Source organism: Anas platyrhynchos, chromosome 2, assembly GCF_047663525.1.
Source record: "Anas platyrhynchos isolate ZD024472 breed Pekin duck chromosome 2, IASCAAS_PekinDuck_T2T, whole genome shotgun sequence".
NCBI classification, from domain to species: Eukaryota; Metazoa; Chordata; class Aves; order Anseriformes; family Anatidae; genus Anas; species Anas platyrhynchos.
Window position 1 is genome coordinate 119,739,835 of NC_092588.1, and position 18,812 is coordinate 119,758,646.

The 18,812-nt window shown below is 48.9% G+C and overlaps 2 protein-coding genes across 5 annotated transcripts; one reads left to right on the plus strand and one right to left on the minus strand.

Moving 5' to 3' along the window:
• Positions 1–1,627: 1,627 nt before the first annotated feature.
• RPL15 (ribosomal protein L15) lies at positions 1,628–6,136 on the minus strand. Of its 2 annotated transcripts, none has more exons than XM_005029238.6 (4): positions 6,004–6,136; positions 5,062–5,243; positions 3,917–4,053; positions 1,628–1,988 (listed from the first exon to the last, which is right to left on the minus strand). In XM_005029238.6, exons 2-4 carry the CDS (start codon positions 5,231–5,233, stop codon positions 1,683–1,685), a joined length of 615 nt encoding a protein of 204 aa, XP_005029295.3. In that variant the 5' UTR covers positions 5,234–5,243; positions 6,004–6,136; the 3' UTR covers positions 1,628–1,682. The 2 variants fall into 2 exon arrangements, with proteins under 2 accessions (XP_005029295.3, XP_038030650.1); XM_038174722.1 differs by having other exon boundaries at positions 5,062–5,246; positions 6,004–6,130.
• On the plus strand, positions 6,121–18,634 carry NKIRAS1 (NFKB inhibitor interacting Ras like 1). 3 transcript variants are annotated; one of them, XM_072033481.1, is made up of 5 exons: positions 6,121–6,238; positions 6,898–7,210; positions 10,995–11,279; positions 12,678–12,919; positions 15,698–18,634. In XM_072033481.1, the coding sequence occupies exons 3-5, from the start codon at positions 11,189–11,191 to the stop codon at positions 15,935–15,937; spliced, it is 573 nt and encodes a 190-aa protein (XP_071889582.1). In that variant the 5' UTR covers positions 6,121–6,238; positions 6,898–7,210; positions 10,995–11,188; the 3' UTR covers positions 15,938–18,634. The 3 variants fall into 3 exon arrangements, with proteins under 3 accessions (XP_071889582.1, XP_071889583.1, XP_027306872.1); XM_072033482.1 differs by having other exon boundaries at positions 6,123–6,238; positions 10,995–11,110; XM_027451071.3 differs by lacking the exon at positions 10,995–11,279 and having other exon boundaries at positions 6,126–6,238.
• Positions 18,635–18,812: the final 178 nt, after the last annotated feature.

Here is an 18,812-nt window from a genome sequence, read left to right on the forward strand (position 1 = left end):
AGAGTTTTTTCCGCCCTTTATTTTAAGAGTTCAAGATGCTGAAGGAATGTGAGGGGAAAGCTCACGTGAGGTTAACTGAGGATTTTCCCCCCCCCCACGCACACCAGTGGTTTCAAACCCTGGCAAATGACTACTGGTGCTGACAGCCCCATCGTCTGCTACTGGATCACCAGCAAGGGCTGTGAACAGCTCAATAAGCACCAGCAGAGTAACACTGGATTCCACGTTGTTACCTTAAAAAAACAAATGGACACATTGGCCCTGCAGGACTTAATCCCTTAAGCCTTAAAAAACAGGGTATCACCAGCCCCCTCGCTGTACTAACTCCCTCCATGTTCAAGAAGGGAGGCCTCATTCACTGAATTTGCTCTCCAGTCCCCCACAAAAAAGGTCAAAAAAAAAAAACAAACCCATACACCCTTCTTTCAAGGAGCAGATAGCACTTTCTAACAGTTACAGAAGAATCGAGTTTTTTCTTGTTTGAGCCAAACAAAATGTGGCATCAAAGAAAGGATCGCTCTCTTGAGCTCTTCCTGACTAGAACACACTGCCAAGAAGCCTCTTCTTCAGATCATACTCCTGAAAAACAGACCCATCAGAGCAAATGAGTTAGGTTCTTCAATTTCTCAGTTGAAATCTTGGACACTTCAATCCCAAAACTACTACTATTTTTTTTTTTTTTTTTTTAAAAGTCCTTTCCACACAACCCAAGTTGAACATCTGGGAAAACACAAGCTACTTCTTAGGCCTTCTAACAATCCCTTCTCCTATCACTACCCAATGGGAGCGGTATGAAATTTGTGAAAGCTAAAACAGCCGCACAGGTGAATTTACCAGAAATTGCAGTTATTTTCCTCTCGGTGTGTATGTACAAGTTAACTTCATGCTGAAAGGTCATACTAAGTTCTCAAAACACAGCCTGTAACACTCATGTATAGCAGTCTGTCATCCGAATGTGATTGTTTCAATACCTGAGCGTGCTGAGTAAATCAAAATGCTGCTCTTCAACACCACAGAAGTGTTCTCTGGTATCAAAAGGCAGATCTAAGATACTGTCTCCAATACAAAATGAGTGGCCTGAAATACCGTACAAACTGCGTAACACCTACACTACAGTAAATATTAAAACACTGCACACCTCAACGAACAGAGCAAGCTGCACCTTTCCATCCTGTGCTTAGGTGGTTTAGACTATGTGTGCTGATACGCAGGCTCAAGAGCTGCTTTCGCACTGAAGACATACAAAAAACCAGAACTAATAAAATAAAATTGTCATTAGTATTTAATCACCTGTAAAAAATAAACTAGCAATTTCAGTTTACAACTCATTGCACAAGATCAAAGCAGGCCTTTGGACTAAACACAGGAAAGTGACTCCCACCTACGGGCAGTGAAGAAATTCTCACATCAGCAAAATAAAGAACGGGGACGAGCCATAGAGCATTCAACTCACACTGCACAGCCTTATCCAAAGTGAAGCTCATCACAAGGCTTCTAGGCTCGGGGGCTAGAATTTTCACAAATACCAAATGACATTTTCAAAAAAAACTTTCAAAATATGGGAACAAGTGAACTCCCGGAGAGCTCTACACTTCTCCGTGTAAGACAAGAAGCAGCAGAAGCACTGTTGAGTTAAATTCAAGAACCCGCTCAGCTTTATTAGATCGCTGTGTTTACAAGAACTAGCGGTAGCGGTGCAGCTGCAGGGTGTTGCGTCGCTTCCAGGCAGCGCGGCGCGAGCCACCGATGGTGTGGTGGAATTTGTGGCCCTTGCCCAGACCGCGGCTCTTCCGCCCGGCGGACGTCAGGCCACGCATCTCCCTGTGCTTGTGGACGGGCTTGGTGATCCACTGCGTGTCGGGGTTGCGCCTGATGGCCTTGTGGAAGGGGTCGATCAGGATCACTTCGAAAAACTTGTACGTGGAATCCTCTCCCACCCAGTAGGAGTTCAACACTCTCAGAGCCCCGCAGTGACGGCCGGCACGCTCCTGGAAGAAAAAATCCACATGAAAGGCTATGAGAACACAGACGCAAGGGCAAAACTTAGGAGAAGGACACGCATAACATGCAGAAGGAGATGAGCAACTCAAACCTAAAATTCTGTAAGTGTTAGAATTTTCAATTTGCCCCAAGTGAACCTTCCCCCCAAACTATACAACCTCTGGCTGCAAAAACACCAGAAAAAAGTATTGGCCAAAGAAATTTATATTCAAAAAAATGCTGAGTACCTCAGTGATACAGGTTTTACAGAATGTAATGAGGAAGGCATTTGGTTGACAAAGAGAGGAACTGCTTTGTACACAGAAGCACCCAATGAGTAAATACACAGAGTGAAAAACAACTTCAAGGTGGAGATGAAGACCACAAGGTAGACTTGGGGCCATGGAACAATCTTTTGTGGAAAGTTACGAAAGACTGATCCGAAGTTACAGGGGAGGAAGACAGGAAGACATTTCTGCAGGACCTAAGCACATACTGACAAATATGAACAAATATGAACAGCTGATGTAGCAAGTTCCACTACTCCTATCCTCGGTTGTGGTTGGAAAGAAAACAGCCTTAGAGTTTAGGAAACTAAGCAGAAAATGCAAGTTCTGAAACTCAATCTGCCTCTTCTGTCAAGAAAACTCCTTATTTTACTTAGCACTGTCAGTGTGTTTAATCCCAGGACTTTATCATCATCTTGGGAAAGTACGAACCAACAGATTCCACCCATCTTCTATCCCAATGTGATCCCAACCTATTAGTACCGTCTTCCTCCAAACCTTAGTTGACTGTTTCCTGAATACGAAATTTATTTTCTTCAAGTCCTTGTTTTACTCCAGCACACGGCAGTGACACATACCGAACATTAAAATACCGCCCGCCCTCAACCAGCTTCTATTTGGGGATGACAGCTACAGTCACGGTTTGGCATTTCTAGAATAGTTTTATCCGAAGAATAGAAGACTTCCAGCAGAAAGCAAGCCAGCTTTTGGACTAAAACAGAGGGTCAGTAACCTCTTGCACGAGCTGTCATCACAACCAAGCATGTGATTAGCCATCAGACATCTGGGAATGGCATATATGAAGAGCACACCGCAAACGCTCTATTTAAAAACACAGTTCTGTGTTTTAACTCATCACCTCTGTTTTAAAATGAATGCTCTGCTTAATGATGGAAAGACAAGGAGCAGTCTTCATTCTTTTTCAATGCCTCTTTTTCAGAGCGCAGCCTCGTGCTGTTCTACATCATGGAGTTTTATTCATAGGTGAGAGCTACAGCCCTTCATCACTACTCTTGCTGTGTCACTGCGAAATTTAATGAAGATTGCCCTGAATGAAAGCTTCCATTTTCAGTATTTTTTTTTTTTTTTTAAATTAGACTGTTTCTGGCATGCTATTTTCAGATCTTACGACACAGCTCAGTACACTGCACAGCACTCTTACTACGTAAACAGGTGCTGCAGACTTTAAGAGAGGAACTTGCTCGTACTTCATTGAAGGACCTTTGCCAAAAGCTGGCAATGCATACATCATGGTAGGGAACATAACGGCAGGATTTACCAATGACCCAAGCCAGGCACTTTGTTGTATTTGAATTTTGAATCCTCATGCCTAACCCCTGGTTTTACAGCAGTTTATACTAGCAGCACGTCTTTCCCTGCACACACTGTGCCATACTTCAGGAAGAGGAACACACTTCAACAAACCACCTCAGTACTTCCACCACCTGCTACCTGTGAAGTTGACTAGTTTTTAGCATTTGTCTCAGTACCGCTTTTCAAAACATCCAGGTGCTCTCCTGCTATCAGCATTCAAGATTTCTACCTAACAGAAAACAGTCATTGTTTTTGTCTCTGAGTATTTTCCATTTTTACAGACTAGGCATGACCTTCATAACCCCCGCTTTCTGAGCAGTAACCAGAATACTCACCTCTGCTACGGACTGGAGGCTCCGGGCAAACTTCAGCTGGTTCACACCGTGATGCACGGGTTTGCCGTAGGTTGCACCTTTTGGGACAGGGCGCTTGCGGCCACCACGGCGAACGCGGACACGGTAGATAACATACCCTGAAAGAAACGGTGACTGTCAGTGCAGGCAGTGCAAATTACGGTGAGGCAACTTAATGCCCCATAACTTTCACAGGAAACACTGCAAAAAAGTAGGTCACTGTACCAATAGCTGCTAAAACCTACAACTCTTGGTGACTTCTCGGTGACTCGCGCAGGGTGTTTTTGTTATTTCCATTGTAACTGAATAATGGAAGTGATGTATTGTTGTGACTACTTTCTAGTTCCAAACCAGAGTTTAAGGCACCTTTCCACTGTGCGCTTTGATATGAACTAAGAACAGCTGTAGCTGTATGATAACACGCACACAAAAAAAAAACATCCTAAACTCTCCTCATCGCAAGAAAGCAACAAAGCAGTCACCTCAGAACGCCACACTGCAACAGCAGCATTGATAAGGCACTGAAGCACAAGCCATCCATAAACCCTGTGGAAACCTGACCACTGAAAAAGGAGGAAAGGAAACCTCACAAACATAACAGAAGCTTAGATTCTTTACTTTTTTATTATCATGGTGAACAAGCATCCTGCTTTGAAGATCTGCTCAAGTTACAGATGGATGCCCACTTTCCCTGAGTTTGTTTCACTCCCCAGTATCTTTCCTAATGATGACAGAAACTAATTTAACCTTGGCAAGCCCAGACAGCTATAAGGCAGCTAACTTGTTGAGACTGGTGACAAAATCTGGCCAGAGAAAGGAACCCCCACACCCACAAATCTACCGTGCTAAAAGCACTGGTCAATGTTGCAGCAATAACACAGAGCAAGAGCAAGAACTGAAGTCAAGATCCACTTGATCTTCATCTGCCTAATTGACCACAGGGGGCATGAACTCAGAATTACATGAAATAAGGTTTGGGATGTAGGCACTGCTATTGATTTAATACATTTATAACAGTATTTCATCCAGAAGACCTCAGGCGGTGTTCCAGCTTCTGATTTTGACGTTCTACTATCAGTTAAGGAAGGAAGCAGGCTGACAAGAACACGGTAGCTCCATCTCATTACCTTGCTTGGCCTTATATCCCAGCCTGCGAGCCTTGTCTGGCCTGGTGGGCCGGGGAGCGCGGTGCAGGGCAGAGAGCTGGCGGTACTGCCAGCAGCGCACGCGGAGGAGGAACCGCATCACGTCCGACTGCTTTTTCCTCCATAGCTCCTGGATGTACTTGTAGGCACCCATGGCTGGCTACCTGCTGAGATGGAGAGATCAATGAAAAGAGGGCAGTAGTTATCATTCTGAATTTGAACATCTTCCCATAAAATGACACAGCACAAGGCCGTGCACGTAACACCACTGGCACACAGTATGCTCGGGTGTTGTTTTGTAATTGTTGGTACACTTGGTAACACGCTGGCTCCCATTTACCAGTCTGCAGTAGAACACACAGCAGTTTTGATGAATTTTGTTCCATTTCACGTGTTCTTTAGCACTGAACTGCGCAGTTTAGGAGCTGGCACCTCACGTGCTTGACATGTTACCAACACTGACAGCTACCACCTGAACCAAGCCATGAATGCTGCTCTTTGACGACGTGCATGACTGTGAGAGGCATGGTGTCAGTTTATAACGTGGTTTAAGCATCCTTAAACGCTGAGCACCCAGACCCCAGCAGCACGCAGAGATAACCCCAACTCCATCAGATCTCCACTCAACTCACCATCCCAAACCAGAGCTCGCTGCACCTTTTGCTGTGCCCCAGCCCTCCTCTCCCCACCCCCAGCCTCCATTTGGGGCCCCCTGCGGCCCTCCCCACCCCCAGCGCCCCGCACCCACCGGGCGCCCCGCGGCCTACCCCCACCCCCGCCCTCCCGCAGCCTGGTGGGCCCTCCGCCGGCTTGAGGCCCGCATCCCGGCTGCCGGGCAGCCCCGCCGAGCCCCGCGGGCGGCCGGATGGCTGCGCATGGGCCCGGATGGCGGCGGATGGCGGCCCGGGCCGAGCGCAGACGTACCCCGCACCCGATGGCGCCCCACGCCGGAAAGGAAGAGGCCCGCCTCCCACACCCCCCCGCGGCGGCACCGCGCTTCCGGCGGGCGGGCGCGGCGCCTGATGGGTAATGTAGTCCCCGCAGGGCCTCGCTCCGCTGCAGCCAACCCGGCCCCGCCCCCGCCGGAGCCAGCCAATGGGAGCGAGGGGGCGGGGCCCGGCGCGGCGCTACTGGGGGCGGCGGGGGAAGCTGAGCCCAGGTGCGCGCGCGCTAGGGGCGGGGGCGCGCGGGGCCGGGGGCGCGCGGCGCGGGCACGGCGGGGGCCGGGGGCTGGGGGCTGGGGGCTGGGCGGGGGGAGAGGGGGGGTGTAAGGGGTTGGGGTAAGGGGCTGGCACGAACACGTCCTGAGGAAGCCGTCCCCCAAAAAGGAGCGCTTTGGGGTTCCTACGTGTGAAAAATAATAAATAATAATAATAATAAAAATGAACGAAATGGTAAATCCTAAGGGGAAGCCCTGCTGCTGCTGTCAGCCCCCACCCCCAGATGCTCGTGTCCCTCCTGACCCCGTGCCCGGCACTGCAGGGAGCGGGGTGTGGGAGCAGGGGGCCTTTGTCCCAGCTGCATGGTGACCCCTTTTCCCTTTTTTTCCCCTTTTTTTCCTTTTTTTTCCCTTTTTTTCCCTTTTTTTCCCCCTTTTTTTCCCCTTTTTCCCTTCCCCTTTCCCTCCCATTGCAGAGCACCCAGGCTCACACAGTTGTACCTGGTCCCACCAAGGCCCCCCCAGCTGTGGGGTGCCCCGCTCGTCCCCCTGCTCCTGTAGGGCAGCCCCATCCCCACCCAGGCTGGCTGACTCCAGACCCCAAACCCCTCTCCAACCTTCCCCTTCCCGTGCCCGTGACCCTGACGCTTTCCTTCCAGCCCCTGTGCCCTGAAACCTTCAGCTCTGTGCGCCTGAGCCGGGCACCGACGGCGGCAGCCTGAAACCCTACAAGTGGCGTGGGAGGAAGCCCAAGTCCTAAAAATACCCATCGCTGGGGAGGGAGCTGCGCCTCGGTGGCTCCCGCTGCCTTTTGGGGCTGTGCTGTGGGGCCCCGTGCTCAGCAGCACCCCTCCGCTGGCCCTGCTGTCCTGGGAGAGATGGGGAAGGGCTACAAGGTGGTGGTGTGCGGCATGGCGTCGGTGGGAAAAACCGCGATTTTGGAGCAGCTCCTCTACGGAAAACACACCGTGGGTGAGATATTTTTACCTCTTTTTTTTTTTTTTTTTTGGGTTGTTTCCTTTTCCAGAGTCTTGCTGTGCGCGGGCCCCGCGGAGCGGTAAGCCAGGGCCGCGAGCTGCGCGGAGGTGACGGAGGAAATGAGCGTGGTTTGGGTTCATCTATGGGGAATTCCTCCCACTCGTAGTCCCTTACCGAGTTTTAAATTGGTTGGGGGAAGAGCCCTTGCCCTGATGTTGCCCGTGCCAAAAAAACAGGAGTGTGCGACAAGAACCAAAGAGAAAAGCAGACGATGCGCTTGCTGCCCATTTACATAAGAGATACCTTGTTCCCCGAAGGATGCTCTCGATGCCTGAATAATAAATAATATCATGTGATTCACACGGATTGTTTAAACTTCTGTCCCACCTTCTCAAAACTTTATTTGGCTTGGTTTTGGCTAATCCTTAATCAGAGAGCTGGAAAGAAAAACAGCTCTGCTTTAGATCCTGTGGTTTGCTCTGGACTTCAAAGGCTGAGCTTCCCAGCTCTCAGATAAATCCTCCTGTGGAAAACAGACCTGGGACAAGGGCACGGGATGTCAGAGCCCCACTGTGCACAAACGAAGGGGGCCGAGGGCAAAGCTGGCTCGCTGCCCTCTGTTCCTGCCTGGCCTGGATGTTAGGGGGAGGGCAGTGGTGAATTGTTCTGCCAGGGGTGAATCACGGGGGTTTGACAGAGGATGCCTAGCTAAGGGATTAGTAGCTTTTCCTTGGGCCAGTGAATTAAATTAAACGTCGGGGTGAGCCTCCAGGTGAATATCGGGGTTTGGAGCAGGGTGCTTGGCAGGCACTGTGCCTTTAAAATATGTGGACGGGAGGAATTTGCTGGCAAAGCCTGATACAGAACTGTGCGCTAATGCTGTCGTTTAAGAGGAGGATTTCCTCTAACGTTGCCGCAACATCTGCTTCCAGCACCTTACCAAGGCCCGTGCGCACAGCCCTGCATAGCTCTCGGCGCCGACACTGCAAAACCTGCGGGCTGCGGGCTTTGCCCTCTGCTGCTGCCCTGATTTTCATCATCCCCGGGCCAGGCGGTGCTCTAGGGCTCTCAAGCAGTGCGAGCAAGGCCACGCTGCCTAAATCGTGTTGCCTTTTGTTGCTTCCTGCCCTGTGCTCCGATCAGCAGCCGCAGCAGGGAGGATTTTTAGCCGCCTGCGCTATCAGGTGCTCTGGGGCTGGCTTGCTGCGCCTCCATGCTTCTGACAGAGCTGCCCCTGGGAGCCATCCTAGTGCAGGGATGGCCCCTCCGCATTTAAAACACTGTTACTAGGTCTCAACCCAGGTTTCCGAAAGCAGACGAACACCTCCTGGCTGCTGGCCCTTGGGCAGGAGGCGAGAAGGCCCCGCGGGTGCTGAAGGCCCACCCGTTTGGAGCCATGTGGTACAGTGACACGGGCACGAGCTGTACCAAAACCTGTATCAAAAAGCTGCGTCCTGACTCCTGCAGCTCTGGTGCTGCTCCAAGGACAGGGCTGACACACGTGCCAGCATCCATGGCCTCCTTGCTGTGATTCAAGGGGCGTGCTTGAATTTGGTTGCAGGCTCGGAGCTCAAGGCCTGGCGTCATCTGCTGAGGTGTCCAAGGCACTGATGGCGGGGTCTCCTCCTGGTGCTTGGTCAGGCATGATGAGCCTCCATCGGTGCTGATGTGCCTCCTGCTGACTTTCCTTTAAAAGAGAGCGGTGGCGCGGCTGCCATCAGGGTCAGGATTTGTGTCCTCGGAGGTTTCACGCTGCTATATAAAGCACTTGGCTCTGAGCCCATGCCCTGGGCTGTGTGCTTGGTGGTGGTGCTGCACACCCAGTGGTACTGCGGGGGTTTTCCTAAAAAAAATCACACCTTCAGCTCTCCCTGGCTTGTCATGGATGAAGTCCCTACATGGTCAGCAGCCAGCACTCTTGCAAAGGCACAAAGATTGCTTGAAGTCAAAGGGAAAGAAATCCTAGGGAGGGAGGAATAGCACTGAAGAGGGAATATCCACATCCCTGGAGCATGCGAGCAATGATGTACAGTGTTTGGCTTTGTGCTAGGCTGTAGGTGTTTTTCCTTGAACAGTGCTGCTGTTCAGTGATGGCTCATAAGGGGGTCTTCCTTCTGCCTTTGAAATGCCTCTGGTGCCTCAACCCATGGCAGAGCTTATCAGCTAAAGAGGAGATGAGAACTCTTCCAGTAGAAAATGCTATTTCCCTTATCGCTGCCTCCTGACTGCATAAATAGCTGGTATGGCCGTGTTCATGAGCAGCTACTTCAGATCATCTAACTACCTGGGAGTAAAAGCACCACGTGCTATTGTGATCAGAACCCGTACTGAGAGAGAATTTGCCTCGCTTGGTCTCAGCTTGAGGGATTTGGGGTTTTGGATGGAAGACTTCCACATTACGCATTCCTAGACTTTTGTTTCTCAAATCCAAACTATCTCCTGACAGAGCTGCAGGCAGCTTTGAATTTTAGAAATGTCTGAAGATGGAGCTGAATGTATGTAACTGAGGGTCACAACTGTGGCTGCTGGCTGGTGGCACCAATATTTGAACTAGTGGCTAAACCTAAACAGATCAGCTCCTGTTGTCCAGCTCCAAAGGCTTCTCCAGCTCTTCTCTGAGTCATGGATCCTCTGATATGCAGTCATCTGAGATCTAAGTGAACAAAGTCTGTCATGCTGGAGTTGTAAAAATGCAAGGAATGGCAGGTTTTAGGAGCTCTTTGCAGGGAAGAGGGAGGGAAAGGTTACAGGAGACTGAGATCTTCAAATGCACTCAGGAACACACAAGGTTTTCACTACATTTGTGTAGTGAAAACAGTCCCTTGGGATCTTCTGAAACTCCATGTCTCAAAATTTTGCTCTATGTAGCATTTGCAATACCTTTGCTTTGCCTAGCTTGGCTTTGCAGTGCTCATTAGTATATCGAGCCTTTTCTTGTCCTCATCAGGAAACCACCAGGGGCTGAAACACCACTCAATTTATGACTGAGGCTTCCCCTTGCAGTTCCTCTGTGGCAGCAGTTGGTAACCTAGCTGAAGACCTTTTTGCCTTTCCCAGGGCTTGCACCAGCTAAATAGGTGCTGGAAAATGGCATCTGTCTCCTGTCTACTCCTCCCTTCTCTCCTCAACATCTTTAAATTGTCTACTTACCAAAGAAACCAGGAGATTGTTCACTGCCCTGTTAGCTCCCCTTTCCTCTCACAACTTCTGGACCTGCAAGCTGGTTCCACCTGGCTGTTCCTCGGTGCCACAAGAGGAGATATTTCAAAATACGCTTCTCTAAATTTAGAAAAACTGGGGGCAGGAGGGAGAGCAAAGCCCCATGGCAGTGCTCTCTACCAGGAAAAACCTACTCGAGTTGGCAGGACAAAACTTGCCAGCGCAAGCTGCCCTCGCCCATCCTGGTAGCCAAGGTGGCCTGGAGATGCCAGTGATGGGAAGGACGGGGTGGTGACGGACACTGGGCTTTCCTGGTCACTTCTGCTGCTCGTCCCACTTGCCTAGCTCACCTTTGAATGGAGATCAGGAAAGTGTTGGTATGGGATGGTGCTAAGCAGGAACGTAAATATTGTGCTTCCTCCCTCAGTGTATATAGGTGAACTTTCAGCTCTGGAAACTGGTACCGGTGCACGAATTCCAGGTCTTCCCCTCTGCCATTTAACGTCAAAATTTGTCGCTCTGTTCTGCTGACTTGCCTCGCAGGTCTTAATTTTTCCTCTCCATTTTCAAGAGGGATGTTAAAAGACATAATTTTCACTGCTACTTTTATTGCCATTAGGAAGAGACTGTCACGGGAGAATGCAGATATGTTAAAGACCACTGAATTACAGCGCAGCGTTTAGATGATAAAAACCTGCCCGGCGTTATTCATGGAGTCCTAAACAGAAAACTTAGGTACTTGTAGTTCATTCCTTCTTGCCAAAGTAATATTTACTGACGTTGGATACTTCCTTGACCTGTCTGCACAATGAAATGAAGCAGAGCAAGAAAAAACACAGGGCTATATCCAGAAGACCTACTTCAGTCTCTAAAAATGCCCTTGTGACACATTCTGCAGCCCACAGTGAGTGTTCACCCTTTCTCTTGTTTTGTTCTGCTCTTAGTTTTGCTCTTGCACGTTAGCAGGGCTATATTTGGAGGCAAAATAAATTAATTTGTGGCAAACCTAGTAAGAGCTTGATCTATGAAGGCTGCACAAAGAGGGGCAAAAAGAACAGCTTGTGCCACTTTCCTGCACAGGAATGCTGCATACATCACAGGGAGCGATGCGCGTGGGTGGAATTCTTTAGCTTGTTTGTCAATGCAGAGTATTTTGAATACTGTGTCACTGAATATAGCAAAATCCTTATTTTCGCAGGCCAGATAATCCCTTGTGTTTTCATAAACAATGCGCTAATGTAGTCCCTTTTTGGCAGACAAAGAGAATAATGCAGTACTCACGGCTGTAGCCCTGCACCAGCAAGCAGTCCGTGTATACAGGAATGCAGGGCAGACAAAAAGAGGGTTGATATGAATATTTAACACTGCCTCTGACAGTAACCCGACCATACTATGCATAGTTTGTTGGGACCTGTTGTAACCTTATGGGCCTGCATCCAAGGTGACCATGAAGCTAAGGAGATCCACGTGTTTCCAGGCCTGGCGTGGAAAATATAGTTTTAATTAGCTCAGAGTAAGGTACCTTATAGTACCTCACGTTTACCACGGGGAAAGGAAGGAAGGAGAGCCAGTATGCAGATAGTTACCATGGAGCAGGTGGTATACATGAAAGCTTGTTACCTTGTGCGTGCTCTTGCCCTGAAGTAAATGAGCTTGCTCCTATTAGCAAATCTGAGTCATGTTAAATCCCTAAGGGATGGAAAAAGCTCACGGTGTATTTGGGTAAATACGTCGTGCAACTTTGCTTGCATGCAAACATCCTCTTCCCATTCTGGCTTGATTTCACTAATTGGTTAGTTGTACCACCAATGCACGTTAATTGCCAGAACTACTCCTTTGGCTCATTCTTCTGCAGTATAATCCTGCTCAGTATGAGGCTCAAGGTGTTAGTACTTGCCTGTTTGGTGTTCCCTGGCCATCCTTCCCAAAGGCTATGTTTGGGCAGGCCCCTTTGCAGCATGTGCGATGGGCGGTGGGAGGTTGGGAAACCTGGGGGAAGAGCCATTTATCTTATCCCATCCTGCATTTACATGTTGTATAGATTAATTTTACAGGCGTAATCATGTGCTCGTATACTAGATGATTGTATTTGCACAGTGGCACTACTGTAAATAGCTGGCGTGGCGATCTGCGGATACGGCCCTTCATGGGCACGACAATCAAGGTCGAATCCAGGCCAAATCACCCTGGAAAAATAGGCACTGAAACCTATTGCAGGGTAAAGTTCCGCCGCACTGCGAGCAATCAGTACGGCGGTGCTGTGCTTATGCCAGCATGACCTTTCCTGCTTGATTTACAACAGGTTTAGAAGAGGGTGCCACGATGGAAGACGTGTACCTGGCATCTGTGGAGACAGACCGGGGCGTGAAGGAACAGTTACGGCTTTATGACACCAGGGGTCTGCAGGAGGGCGTCGAGCTGCCAAAGCACTACTTCTCCGTCGCCGATGGCTTCGTTCTCGTGTATGCCGTGACCAGCCTCGAAGCCTTCCAAAGAGTTGAACTGCTCAAAAAAGAGATCGATGTCTTTAGAGATAAAAAGGAGGTAAACGCGTGGTTGCCGTAACTGCGTGGCTTATTGGCGTATCAGTGATAGGAAGCAAAGTTGCAAAGTATGGATTTTGTTCCTGTAAAACTTGCATAGTAAGGAAAACAAATGTACCTACAGCCTTAGGCGATCCAGCAAAAGGGAGCTTTCTCATGCTGGGGAAGCCTAATTCACATGCCATGCAGCTCATGAAAAAAAAAAAGAAGCTTTTTTTTTTTTTTTTTCCCCTTTCTGCTTCTACTGCAACTAAAATCCAGTTAGCTGAATGCACCCGTCAGTACACTTACGACTAATAAAACATATGGTCTGCAGCAGTGCAGTTCTTACTTTTTTTTAGGTATTGTACACGGGAAGTCAAGTGCGCAGAATAATATCACAAAGGGCATTATCTTTGTTTGTTTTGTATTCACGTACTCGATGGCTTACAAACTGGTGTAATTGACAGCGGGTCTCCCAGACATTAGTCAATTGGCAAAACGGCTTTAATGTATCTTAACAACCATATTGAATCAATTCAATTGTGTGAAATGACTGCTCTATTTTCCCTCAGAAAGCAGCTAGTGTTTTCAGCTGACAGTGTTCCAGCTTAGCTAAACAAATATAACGTGCACGTGGCATTAGCGTTACGGCTTTTCTTACAGTATCTTTGTATTCTCTAGTAGTTTTCCCTGCTAAACGTCTTGAGCCTACAGCTCTCCAAATGTCTGTTTTATGCTGTTAAAAAAAAAAAAAAAAAAGGTGCGTAAAGAATTAATCGGATAATGGTGGGGAGAGGCTTTCCAAAGCGTAACTTGTGCCGCACTCGCAGCACACGGGGTGGTGGAGGGAGGCAGGCTCCAAGTCTGACAGCAGCCAGCCGAAAATGCAGTCAGGGGAGAGGTATGTTAGGTGGTGGGGCTGGCGCGAGCTGCAGGCTGTCACGTATGTCAGGGGTACGGCAGCCAGTCGTGACTACCCCGCAGGGCGAGGAAAGGCGGACGAGCAGGAAATTTTTGCCAGGCAGTGTGCTGTGCGAGGACCCTGATTTATTGCTTTATGGCACGTTGTAACGCAGACAGGGAGTCGCAGCGCCGGCAGGATGTCTGCCCGGGGATCTGCCCAGAAGTCTTCTCTCTCGTTGCACGCAGGTGTTTCAGAAAGCAGGCGGTTTGTTCGTCCCCTGGGAGAGTTTAAAAGCTGTGGTCCTGACTGGGGGTGACATAGCTGAAATAGCAGTGCCTGCTGTAGGCTGGGTAAATGTTTCATTCCTGTGATTTCTATTCCCTACGAAATACTCTTTGAAGCAAGTAGAAGGTCGAATCAGGGGTCCTTAAGATAGCCCCAGCAGCCTTAAACTCTGGGCTGTGCTGGAACACAGCCTTACCCAAATTCAGGGGGCATCTCCACATACAGAAGTGCCCCTGAGCCAGCAGGACTTCACCTTGTGGAGCAGCAGAATCCTCTGCCATGCAGCAGCTGACAGCAAGCTCTGATGGCTGTGGGGCTTCTCCAGCACACACCTTAAAGTCTGGCCAAATTTTATACTAAATAAAGGTTGTGTTCTCTTGTACTGACGGAGCTCAACCATGGGCAAATTCAGTTGGAATGTGTGGTAAATGTATATGAAGATTGTAGCTTCATTCAGAGGCTGTGCAAGGGGAAAAATATCTATCCATACATCACGGGCTGCTATAGAAAAGAAAGGGTGCCTCAGACCGCACAAGAACTGGAGAAACATCTCTAGCTGGAAAGAAACAGGAGCTATGCTGTAGTCAGCCTGATGAAGAGGAAAAAGCAAGCAGGTGTGGTCTCAGCAAAGAAAAAAAATGCTCAGCAGGAGAGGACTTTATCACTTGGTCATTGCCAAACCACAACAGAGTGTAGAGAGGAGGCTGCAGCTTGACTAAGGGCCTTGAACTATAAATATAGGCACGGCTTCCCCTATCAGCTGATGCTGTTAGAACGTTTTTAGAAAGTGGTTAAGTTAAAATAAGCAGGAACCGTAACTCGAAGTGGCCAGCTCTCCGTGCAGCACTTCTCAGAAGAGAAGCAGAGGGCAAGCCACCGAGCTCAGCTCCACCACAGCATCTTGGTGATAGAGCAGCCATGGAGAACTACCTGAAGGGCTGCCCTGGTTAGGTAACCAGCAGCTCTCAAGACTGCTTCTGGCAGGCTGGCACAGGTGCTGCTCCCACCCCGCTGTCTGCTTAGGTCCCTCTGGTGGCTCAGCTCACCCACAGGCAGGGGAAGCCCCCTGGGCTCAGCCCCTCAGCCCACCCTGAAGCCTTACAGACTGCTTCTGTAGGCTGCCTTGTGGCAGGGGGTGCCTTTATTCATTACACTGGCTCGGACTCAGACAAAAACAGGCTGGGCAAAATTCACAGCCCTTGGGACCCAGCTTTCTCTGCTGCCACATATTTTTTTCTTTTCTCCAGCACCCGCAGCTCTGACCTCCTCGGATGCCATGCTCTTGTCATTTCTCTAGGGCAACTCAAGTGCAAAGTAAATGGCGAACCGGGCTGTTTAACTTCTGCTCTCTTGGGTATTGTTTCCCTTTAAGTAATCTGTGTGTGTGGGGTAAGTCCTGCATGTCCTATGATTAAAGGCAGCTCCCAGGCCACAGGTAGATGAGGCCAGTGTGAATCCCGGACCTTACACTTCCCCATTATGTTCAGCTTACCTTGAGCCAGCAGTAAGTTAAGGGACAGGTCTGAGCTGTGTTGCTACTTGCCTGCTGTTTAAAGGCACTGCCAGTGGTGGATACTGTTTGTGTAAAGCTCGCCCTTCTGTTTGTAGGTAACAGTGATCGTCTTGGGAAACAAAACCGACCTGCTGGAGCAAAGGCAAGTGGAAACAGAAGCGGCACAGCAATGGGCAAGGGCTGAGAAAGTGAGACTGTGGGAAGTGACCGTGACAGATCGGAAAACGCTGCTTGAGCCCTTCACCTACTTAGCCAGCAAGCTCTCCCAGTCCCAGAACAAATCAACGTTCCCCTTGCCTGGAAGGAAGAGCAAAGGGAATAACTGTGATAACTAAGCTACCTTTAATGCTGTCTGCTGCTGCCAGGTGACAGCCTAAATCCTATCTCTGCCTTTAGCTGCACATGATTTCACTTAAAGCAATAATCTCATTCAGCAATAAAATCAGCAAGCTTATGGCTGAGAGGTATCCTTGAAAAAGTCACTGATGGCAAAAGCCTTGAAAAGCACTTAGTGCTAAGAGTCACCTTCCAACAAGGGCGAGCAGGGGGGAGCAGGGAGGGCAAGAGAGGCAGGTGGTCACCCCTTCAGCAGGGGCTTTGACTGTCCCTTGATACGGCCATGGTGAGGAACACTCCTCCTGCAGATCCGTAGCCTCTTGTCACAAGTAGTACTAGCTGCAACGAAGCTTTAAATTTGGAGAGAGGGTGTATTTGACACGGCAACAGGCCTTTTACCTTGACCTTAAACAGGAAGCACCCTGGCTACAGAGGTTTTTGATGCTGCAGGAGGCTCAGGTCAGGGTGTTGTTGCAGGAGTGCTAGGGCAACAGGAAGAAATACCAGCAAATTTAGCTGCTGAAGCCCTGGCAGTGTCTGAAAAATAAACAAGAAAGAAAGAAAAAAAAAAGTAAAAAGAAATCTTGCAGGAGATCCTAGAACAGATCAACCCTAACGTGAAGCCTGTCAGTGAAGTCTGGCAAGTAGCTTCAGGAATTTATTTGTACAAACCAGAAAAGCTCTCACAGCACTCATTAATTTAACTACGACCTGAAGGACAGCATAGCTGTAACGTGGTTTTGTCCTAGCATGTCCAGTGCAAATCAGTCACATTCACACAGGTGATAATTTTACTCAGAAATTATATGGAACAACTCTGTAAGCAGGAGGTACCTCACCGGGCTCTGCGTGGCGGGTTGTGCAATATTCCTGCCCAGCCGCAGCAACCCACAAAGCCAGGACAAAGCTACAGGTGAGAGAACAGCTGGTACGAAGCACTGCACTGCTTTGTGAGAAGGGGCTACCTACAAAAGCTTTACGTGCTGCATTCGGAGCTCTGCGTAGGTAAACTTGTGCTGCAGAGATCTGCCATCCTAGCTCAGTCTGTCTGCACACTATGCAAAATTGACCGTAAAGGGGCAGAGCGACTGTTCCCAGAAAGGGACCAGCTTTTGGCCTCTAACCACTTTAATACACTGAGACCAGCTTTTCTTTGTATTAGAGGGCAAGGGAGTGAACCGAAGTACTCAGTTCCCTAATTTTCCACAAAATTAATGTTGTTTTGAACGAATATCGAGAATTTCATTGTGAATCAGCAAAACCACAAGCAACATTTGCATTGTCATATCATAGCTGCTAAACAGCAAGTGTGCTTAATGATCAAAATTAGGCCATGTGCTTACAGCACTGCTCTTCCTGAATACTAGCAAATAAACTGCCAGCATTACTATGTCAGAGCAACTGTCCAATCCACTAAAAATTAAGCACGTATTCCTCCATTTATAATGAAGGCAGACGAAACTGTTTATGTGCTTTGCTCAATGTAGTTTGGATTGCTGTGGCCATCAAGCCAGATAAGAGAGCAATTACAAATGAGCAAGCAGCTGTAATGCCCTGCTGGAAACATACAATTGTTCCCATTGCAACACAGCAGCTGAGTAAGCACTGTAGCACGACCTCCCCCAACCTGGCTAGTAATAGTCATTGTCCCCAGCGATGCTGCAGAACAACACTCCCTTCTCACTCATTTCCTACCAAACACACGTGTACTCGAGGCTTCTCCCCACCCAGAGGACTCCTCAACCTGCCTGCGTGCTTGGGAAGTGGGCTGGCTTCAGAGCAGCAGCGGCTCAGCTGTTTGCTGCAACCTTTCACCGAGGAATTGGCGCCGTTCCTCCCGTTCAGCTCCACAGAACCCTTCTTCGAGAGGGGACCTGATTCAGCTGCACAGCAAACCAAACACCAGAGACCTCTGCTAGCTGCACGTTGTGACCGGGGCTGGCCGTTGAGCCAAGGGAGTGTTGACAAGCAAAGCCAGTCAGAATTAACCTACGACTGTGGGGATGGAAGGCACGGAGACGACTGACTGGTTCCTGCTCAATTCTGCGCCCCGCAGACTCGCTGCCAGTGCCGCTGCTGAGACCGATGTCACCGCAGGCTGCTGGGGCCATGCCACGTGAGATCAGCTTGCTCTCTCCCCCCCCGGACAACTCAGGACTTGACAACGTTTCAAGAAAGGCAAAAGGAAAAGGGATCTTCTGAGTGACTAAGACTGTGTTTCCAAACGGGTTATGTAAAGTCAGACATGTTATCTTTGATTTGGTTAAACTCATTTCTAGATTATTTTGGACATCCACATAAACAACCACCACCCATCGTTTTATTTCACGGGCTTACTCCGATGCTTTTTAAGCACTCACTCAAATCAATTGCCTGCTCTAAATACCATGCCATACCTGTGATGGAAATGGTCGTTTCCCCTCTGCAAACCATCTGCACGCAGTGGCTGGTACTGAGTCAAAATGAAACTCATTGTAGTGCAGTTTTACCTAATGTCATTAAGTAAAATACAACCGTACAGGGTATGCAGTAGTAGTGCATGGGCAGCATGTGTATTTTGCTCTTTGTTGTTCCACTGACTGAATGCGTCCTAAGTCACTGGGGTCATTTACCTGCTGTAAAGCTAGGCTGTCCCTTCACAAGATGATAGAGAAAAATGATTATAAAAAGAAAAATAAATAAATCAGTAAATTGAATCTCCTTTCTCTGTTTCTCTTACACTTTTGTCCTGCTGAACACACAGTGCTCTGACCAGTCAACCCCAAATCAGCTCTGACTCCCCTGCCAGCTTCAAGAAGTAATTTGGCAAGCACTGGGAGCACAAAGCAAGGAGCAGACGAAAACCTACTGAGATGGGGCCACTTACTCTTAAAT

Coding starts and splice junctions, on each gene's coding strand:
- RPL15 (XM_005029238.6), bottom strand. CDS start 5,233: ATGGGTGCCTACAAGTACATCCAGGAGCTATGGAGGAAAAAGCAGTCG. Junction 4,054..5,061: donor GGGATATAAGGCCAAGCAAG/GTAATGAGATGG, acceptor CGTTTCTTTCAG/GGTATGTTATCTACCGTGTC. Junction 1,989..3,916: donor GCCTCCAGTCCGTAGCAGAG/GTGAGTATTCTG, acceptor TTTTTCTTCCAG/GAGCGTGCCGGCCGTCACTG.
- NKIRAS1 (XM_027451071.3), top strand. CDS start 7,117: ATGGGGAAGGGCTACAAGGTGGTGGTGTGCGGCATGGCGTCGGTGGGA. Junction 7,211..12,677: donor CTACGGAAAACACACCGTGG/GTGAGATATTTT, acceptor GATTTACAACAG/GTTTAGAAGAGGGTGCCACG. Junction 12,920..15,697: donor TCTTTAGAGATAAAAAGGAG/GTAAACGCGTGG, acceptor TTCTGTTTGTAG/GTAACAGTGATCGTCTTGGG.